The sequence below is a fragment of the Amaranthus tricolor genome, chromosome 9 (assembly GCF_026212465.1).
Source record: "Amaranthus tricolor cultivar Red isolate AtriRed21 chromosome 9, ASM2621246v1, whole genome shotgun sequence".
In the NCBI taxonomy this organism is placed as follows: Eukaryota; Viridiplantae; Streptophyta; class Magnoliopsida; order Caryophyllales; family Amaranthaceae; genus Amaranthus; species Amaranthus tricolor.
In genome coordinates this window covers 16,668,927-16,677,367 of record NC_080055.1, presented here as the reverse complement: position 1 = coordinate 16,677,367, position 8,441 = coordinate 16,668,927, and the positions used below count along the sequence as shown (strand labels likewise).

At 31.8% G+C, this 8,441-nt stretch overlaps 1 protein-coding gene and 1 long non-coding RNA gene across 2 annotated transcripts in view; both read left to right on the top strand.

Annotated features, from left to right (window-relative positions):
• Positions 1–844, top strand: part of LOC130823961 (3-ketoacyl-CoA synthase 11-like) — a 1,638-nt gene extending 794 nt beyond the window's left edge. The window contains exon 1 of the mRNA XM_057688801.1: positions 1–844. This exon is cut by the window's left edge and continues 794 nt beyond it. Within this exon, the coding sequence (XP_057544784.1) occupies positions 1–793 (793 nt within the window). The 3' untranslated portion in view covers positions 794–844.
• Positions 845–2,156: 1,312 nt separating this feature from the next.
• On the top strand, positions 2,157–3,434 carry LOC130823921 (uncharacterized). Its single transcript, XR_009046654.1, has 3 exons — positions 2,157–2,364; positions 2,831–3,022; positions 3,108–3,434. It is a non-coding gene; the product is annotated as an uncharacterized LOC130823921 (long non-coding RNA).
• Positions 3,435–8,441: the final 5,007 nt, after the last annotated feature.

Genomic DNA, 8,441 nt, shown 5'->3' with positions numbered 1-8,441 from the left:
TAAGCAACTTCTTCAAGTTCACCGAAACTCCTATGCTTTGGTTGTTAGTACTGAGAACACCACTTTGAATTGGTATTTTGGTAATGAACGTTCGATGATTCTTCCAAATTGCTTGTTTCGAATGGGTGCAGCTGCTATACTCCTTTCTAACAAAAAATCTGTCAAGAGGAGGTCTAAATATGAACTTGTTCACAGTGTTAGAACCCACAAGGGTTCAGACGACAAGTGTTTTTCATGTGTTTCGCAAAAAGAAGATCAAAGTGGGAAGATTGGTGTGTCGCTTTCGAAAGATTTGATGGAAGTTGCGGGTGAAGCATTAAAAACCAACATTACGACTTTAGGGCCTCTTGTTCTTCCAATGTCCGAGCAATTTCTATTCATGGCTACTTTGATTGGGAATAGGCTCTTCAAGATGAAGATCAAGCCGTATATTCCTAATTTTAAATTAGCTTTCGAGCACTTTTGTATTCATGCTGGAGGGAGAGCTGTTCTTGATGAGTTGGAGAAGAACTTGCAGCTTAGCGAGTGGCATATGGAGCCATCGAGGATGACTTTATATAGGTTTGGAAACACCTCTAGTAGTTCTCTTTGGTATGAATTGGCATACTCAGAAGCCAAAGGGAGAATAAGGAAGGGAGAGCGTATATGGCAAATCGCATTTGGGTCTGGTTTCAAGTGCAACAGCGTAGTTTGGAAGTCTATAAGAACTATAGATCCTGCTAAAGAAAGGAATCCATGGATGGATGAGATCCATAAGTTCCCTGTCAACATTCCTTTAGTTTCTTCATTTTAAAAACTTGTTTTTCTATGTCTTACTTGATTTTGTTCGTAGATATTCTTAGGTAAGGTCACAATGTCATAGAGATAATTTAATGAATAATTGTATGTCAGTCACTCCTATCTCCTACAGCTATATTCTTATTCTACCATTAAAAAATTATCTCAATCAAAAACAATCAAAAACGTATATAGATGTTGTTACCATAAAATATGTTATAAAGTGTATCATATTCTTAGTAGGATTCAATATGCTACAATTATTGATTTTGACCAAAGTTTAGCTTACGGAAGCAACTAAGGACAATGACTTTAACTTTGGTCAAAACCAAAGTTTTACTCTGGTCAAAAGTCAAAGTTACTAGCAATGATTGACCAAAGTTAAACGTTGATATTTTTTAAAAATATTACATATATTAATTTTGTTGAGTATTTCTGTTTTATCAACCACGACTTATTTAAAATTTTCTATATATAAATAATCAAATACATGTACCATGGAACATTAACATAATTAAAATGTATATTACATGGTCAAAATACATAAAAAAATATTCAACTTTAAAGTGTACAAATTAAAAAATTATCAATTAATGCATTACTTTTTCTTCACCTTGGGTTGGAAACAACCACGCTTGTAATCAATCAACTGCATAGTGTATTAAAATGTGCATCACTAATTTTCCAAACTTTTTATTATCTGAAACTCATTTCTCTATTTTTTTTTCAAAAAAAGGCTCAAAAAAAGTTCAAAATTATCAATCTACTGCATAGTGTATTAAAATGTGCATCGCTCATTTTCTTTGCGTCACAAAAATATAAAAATTTATTCAGAATTTTTATATAATAAATTTTAATAATGTATACAATTTCAAGCAATGGAAAAACATGGGTAGCCAAATATAGCTGAGGTTAATGTTGTAAATAATAAAAGAGCGTAGCCGCCTTTTTTTTTCTCTTTTCTCTCTCTAAAAAAACCCTAATCTTCATAGTTGGTTTGGGACTATCATTAACCTTTTGGTTGATGGTAAGCTCCTAATTTCTCTGTTTTAAACTTTTTTTAATATTGGATTTTATTCTCTCTCCTCGTGAGAGTTTCGGGTTATGAATTTTGGTCTCTGGTTGATTTGTTGTAGAGATTAATAAGGGTGTAACTAATCTGGTGAAAAACCGAACTCTAAACTAAACCAGACCACATAAGCAATTTGGTTTGGTGATATTTTAAATATGGTTTGATTTGGACAAAAATTTTGGTTTGGTTTGATTTCGGTTTAGGCTCCCAGAAAACCGAAAAAACCGAAGTAGACCGAAATATTAAGGGAGTGAGTGACGCGGCCCAAGCCCAAAAGGAATAAAACCCTAGCAATAGGCATCCAAAAAAAAATAAGACATAAAAAGTTAAGAGTTCATTTGAAACCCTAGGCTTACGCGGGACTGATGGCGCTTCCTGACTCTCTCTTTCAATCATGAATCTGATAGCCTCAATCGCTTCTTCTCCATTCCTGATACCTTCATCTTCCCATCTCTTTCATTCCCTTATTCCCAGCAGTCATCTACTCATCTACTCATCTTAATGGAAGGCCAAAGGTAATATACTTATTTGCATTCGTTCATTTGGTTTTACCTTTAGATGTGTTTGTTATTTTTCATTTACTTGTTTAGATTTATCTCTTGTTTTTCGTTTATTTTTCTCTCTTTTATTTTAGATTTTAGATTTATTTGTTGTAATTTGTTATTTTAGATGAATTTATTATTTTTTTCGTCTTCAATCGTCTGTATTTTAGATTTATCTATTTGACATATTCGTCTCTATTTTTGATTTTTTTGATTTTTTTTTTGTTTTTATCTCGTTTATTTTAGATTTATTTGTTGTAATTTGTTATTTGAGATATATTTGTTATTTTTTGATTTAAATTTATTTCATCTGCTGTGTATATTACTTCGTCTGTATATTTTTTAGATTTTTTGTTTTTTATTTCGTCTGTTTATTTGTCAGTATATTCGTTTGCTTTGTGTATTTTTTGTTGTAATTTGTATTTTTGCTGTATATTAGCACATGATATGTTGGTCGTCCCGATCTCCGCTTCTAAAAGTGTATTTAGTACGGGTGGAAGCGTTAATCCTTTTAGGAGTTCTCTTACTCCTAAAGTTGTGGAGAGTCTAATTAGTGCTCAAGATTGGCTTCGTTCATCCCCTATTCCTAATGTTGAAGAAGCGTTGGAAGATCTTGAACAACTTGAAGAAGGTAACTTATTTACAAATTACATTATTTTGTAATATAGACAAAAATGAGTTTATTAATTTCTTTTTGTGTTTTTTTTTTTTGTAAGATTTGAGTAAAATGGTGTTGGAAGATCTCAGTGATGATGGCTCAACATATCTCAACACCATTGAAATTGAAGATTGATGAAAAGGTGGATGGTGGTTGAAGATTTCATTGAGTGTTGGAGATTCAAGTTTGTGTTTGATGTTGGAGCGAACTGTTTATGGAATTTGTATTTTGTAATGAACTTTTAAATTTGTTTGAATGTTTGATGAACATTTTAAGTTGTTTTTGTCTATTTTTAATGAACACTTTAAATTGTAATAAATGGATCTATTGTTGGAAATTTTCTATTGGAATCGATTCTGTCAATACAATGACCTACTTTTGGAGCTTTTACATTTGGCAAAAGTGGGCTTATTCGGTTCTATTCGGTTTGGTTCAATTTGGATTATAAAAAATATGATTTGGATTTGCACTGAAAAATTCAACAATGAATTTAATTTGGTTTGATTTGAATTTGTGTATAATCCAAACCAAACATCGAACTTTCACCCCTAGAGAATAATGCGACAATGCAATAGACACTAAAATTACAATTACTATTGTTGAAGGCTGTATCAAACAGCAATGTTGAAGAGGATATTCAAAATTGTCAGATCTCATATACAACGATCGTAGTTTTGTTAATTTTGAATTATTTTTGGTTAAAAGTTGTTATGTATTTGCTAATTTTTATCTTTGATCTAGATATAATATGACTTTTTATTAATAAATTCAGGTATTATTCAAAAAAATAAAAAATAATGAAAGAGCATTATACCTTAATTATAATTTTAATAATATCCCATTAAAAGGAAAACTAACTAAACAAAAACCTAAGAAGAAGAGAAGAATAAGAACAGAATAATCTGAAAATGAAAACAATTTAAAAAAAATAAAAATAAAATAACCAGAAGATTGGGATTGGCACAATGCTAAGATAAAGTCTGAGTGTACTTTGGATGCTTAACATTGTTCCTTAAAATGGACAACCATCGGGAAAATCCAATCTTGGACAATAACAGGTTTAGTGCTTTAGTTAGAAGATCAACCAATTGATCGTCTTGATGAAAATTAGTAACACAGATGTTATGCCTGCTTGAACACGTTCCTTAAAAAATTAATAATCAACAACTAATTGCTTCATATGGGATTTGCACTTAATGAAACTGCTTCGACGTTGTCACAATAATTGTAGTGAGATATCAGTGGAAAATTTTTTATTAGTAGCCTTCTATTTATATTTTTTAGTGAAATAAAACATACAAATAATGCTATTTATAGTTTTTTATATAACAAAAGATACTAATAAACCTTATATATTTATTTTAATTAAACAAAAGATAAAAATAATGTATCGTCTATTTCGTTTGTTAAAACATATTTTTCGGATAAGTAAGATTTAACCGAGATTAAAATGTAAAAGGATTATATATGTCAACTTGTCAAGTGGTGAGCTAATTGATGTTGCATTCTACATAGTTTCCTTTTCTAAAATATGAGTAGTTTATTTCGTTGGCTTAGAAATAAGCCATGTGGTAGTTTAGTAACTTCAACCCAAGGAAATAATTGAGTTGACCAAGATTCTTAAAAGAAAATTTTGTTGTCAGTTGTGAGATAAGTTAGGTCAGTGGAACGAATAGAGTCGTTGATGATTATGTAATCAACACACACAGACAAAAAGTGAGACATGAGTGTTCCGTATAGGAAACAAGGAGGTCCCTCCATAGAGTTTTAGAGGTGGTATTTTGGGTTATCTGGTCAATTTTGGATTGGTGTCATTCAATTTAGTTGTATTTTTAAACGGTAATTTTTTCAGATACATGTCGGGGTGGGTCACACTCGAGTCAGGTTGATTAGTCACAATTCGATTGAAGATTAGTTATTCGAATTATCGGGTTTGCTCACGGGTTTGGAGTCGGTTGAAGTTCGAGTCAAATGTCAATCGATGTCGATTTGTCATCGGTTAATAATTGGTTCGATTTTCTTGAGTGCAGATTGGGTTTGAGCATTATTTTCGAGTAGAATTCAGCTACGAGTTACTATCGATCGAGTCAATATCAGATTAAATTGCTACTTATTTTTAATTGATGATCAGATTCTCTTTACTTAAGGATGATTCTTACTTTGTTCATTTACTTTTTGATTGTAAATTTAAATTTAAGGTTTTATCATATTTCATCTAATTTGATTAAAAACTGTATAATAAACATCGACCATTAATTGTTAACTCTAGATATATGAAACTATATATTTATAAAATTAAATATATATTACTTTATTAGATTAACTAACAAGATGATAGAATTCGAGTCAATCATGATTTTAATAATCAAAACTCGGTCTAAATAAAACTAACAAAAAATAATCTATTAGATCACTGTGGCCCTCTACTTTAGTTTATTAATGAGAATAGTTGAAGTAATCATTCTAAACTAGTTATAAAGAATATTCAAAACTAAATTATTTATTAGATTTTATATTATGCTATTGATTATGGAGCGATCAAATTCTATTGTAGAATAACTAAAACTCGATTTATTAGTTGTTGATGTTCAAGTCAATATCGAATTAAGTAATTATAACCATACGTAAGTCTAATATAGACTCGTAATTTGACTGGTATTCGATTAAAAATTAGTTTGGATTTACAACTGTTTGGTTAAAAATCGGTTTGGGCTTACAATATTTTGATTAAAAATCAGTTTGGGTTAAGTCGATTTTAACTTGATCTAGTTCGACTTCGTGCATAATTCAAGTCGGATATGTCTTTGTTCGATCACTATTAAGTTCGGGTAATCTCAGTTAACGATTATATGTTGATTATAAAAATCGGTCGTAGTTCTGGTTCAGTTTTTTCCATTATCGGTTGTCAATCGTTTCGGATAATGTCGGTTAGATAAACCTTAAAGAAGAACACACTTTTGGGTCAGATAACTTTTGATTTCGGTTCGGATTTCAGGTCACGTTTAGAGTTAATAAAGTCGATCAATAAGAGAAAGCTGCATAATTCAGTATACCAAGCTCTTATAGCTTGCTTAAGGCCATAAATAGCTTTAAATAATTTACCAAGATGATAAGGATGGAAAGGATCAAGAAAACCAAAAGGTTGTACCATGAAGATGTTCTCTTGAACGATGCCTGGGAGAAAGCTATAATTAATGTCTAGTTTACAAATAGGCTAAAGGTTTTAGTATAATCTAGGTAGGGATGTTGATGAAGATCCTAGACCCAGGCTTAGACCCATTTATTTTTTTTTTTGACTTGAAATCGAACTTGAATAGGTTAGGTTTCAAAATATTGGATCCGGACGTTAAATATAGGGGTGAGTCTGAAGTGTGTCCAATAAGATCTTGAAACCATGATCATCCCTAACTAGACATAAGAATATCTTTTGCTATAATTGTCAAAAGAAAGGTTACATCAAAAAGTGTTACTCAATAAAAGGTAAATGTAAAGGAAAGGGGAGATAAGAATATCATATGTTATAATTGTCCAAAGAAAGCTCACATTAAAAAGTATTACCCGAATAAAGGTAATACTAAAGGAAAGGGGAGTGGTAATAACTCTTCTTCAAATATTGATTCGGGGAAAAAAGTTCATATGGGTGATAAGGATGATTTTTATGATAGTCCTATACTTCTTGCAATTGAAGCAGAAACTAAGGTAATCTATCAATGGATTCTTGATTCGAGATGTTCATATCATACTATAGGCATTTGTTTTTTAGTTATATTGATGTTCAAGGTGGAGTTGTGCTTATGGCTAACAATCTTTCTTGCAAGGTTGTGGGTGTTGGTTCTAATAGAATTAAGATGTTTGATGGTATTTTGCGTACTTTGTCTAATGTAGGCATTAACCGGATTGTAGAAAATTTGATCTCCTTGGGTACTCTTGATAGTAATGCATAGTTGTAGTTCTACTCTTGAAAAGAGTTTTCTTAAAGTTACTTTGGGTTCTCAAGTTGTGATGAAAGGTAAGTAGGTTGGTTCACTATATAAGCTTATCGGCTACTTTGCACAAAAGTGAAAGGGGTTTATTCAATTTACCTAAAAGGTTTCTTCTAGGTAATCAAGCTACTGATTCTATAAAAATTTTTGTGATTTGTGCATTCTGTAAACAATGAAAGATGAGCTTCAAAGCGGTTGTGCATAGAACCAAGAAAACACTCAACATTACGTTCATTCGGATTTATGGTAATCTTAAAGCTAAGGTTGCCACCTATAAGGTTATAGACACTTGCTTACGATCATTAATGATTATTCTAGGAAAGTCTTGGTATTCTTCTTGAAAAGTAAAACAGAGATCTTTAGGAAATTTAAAGATTGGAAAACAATCATGATTAAGCAAACTGAAAAGCAAGTAAAAGGGTTGAGAACAAATAACAGGCTTGAGTATGTAAAGATGAAGTTCACCAAGTTTTGCAAGAAGTTTGATATTGTTCCACACATTCCTTGTGCAGGGAGTCCTCAATATGATGGAGTGGCAAAATGGATGAATAAGACTCTACTGGAAAAAAGGTTCGAGTATGTTTGTCCACACTAAGTTGAGTGAGGGGTTTTAGGCTAAAGAGGTCAAGATGGCGACTTATTAGCGAATAGATCACCTAACACTACTCTTAGGTTGAAGACAGCAGAAGAGATATGGTTAGATTCTCTAGTTAATAATCTGAAAATAGAATATTCTATTGTTTAGCTTATGCTTATGTGAATGATGGAAAGTTGAACCATCATGCAAAGAAGTGTGTGTTCTTGAGTTACAAAGATGGAATCAAGGGGTATAGATTATGGGATCCTAGTGCATCAACAGTCATCACGAGTCGAGATGTTACTTTCAATGAGTCCCTACTTCTTCATTATAAGAGCTCAATTAAGGGAGTCGCCACGGTTGTGATGGAAAGAGATAGCAAGGATGATACTCATACAAAAGTTGTAGATGATGATTTTGATAACGATTAGATATTGGGACCTCAAGTAGGTGGAGACATTTCTCTTCCTTCTCTCGAAAGGTCACTACCTCTAAAAACGACATGTCGCCAATGGTGCAAGACAAAAGCATTACTTAAAGGAGACCTAAGAGATAAGTTTAGGCTACGGTTTCTTTGATTTTGAAGATGATGATCTAGGTTGGGCGAAGAAGGTGCTAGGTTGAAGTTCCTTAGAAATTTGATTTTGAGAGTGATCTTGAGCCATCTTCATACAACTACGCCATTAAGTTCAAAGACTCCCAGAAATGGCAATTGGTGATTGAAGAAGAAATTAAATCACTTCACAAGAATCAAACATGCATGTTAACTTGTAGAGAGAACAAGAGGTAAAAAGAAAATAGATGATTGCAAGTAAATCTACCAGTATAAAGA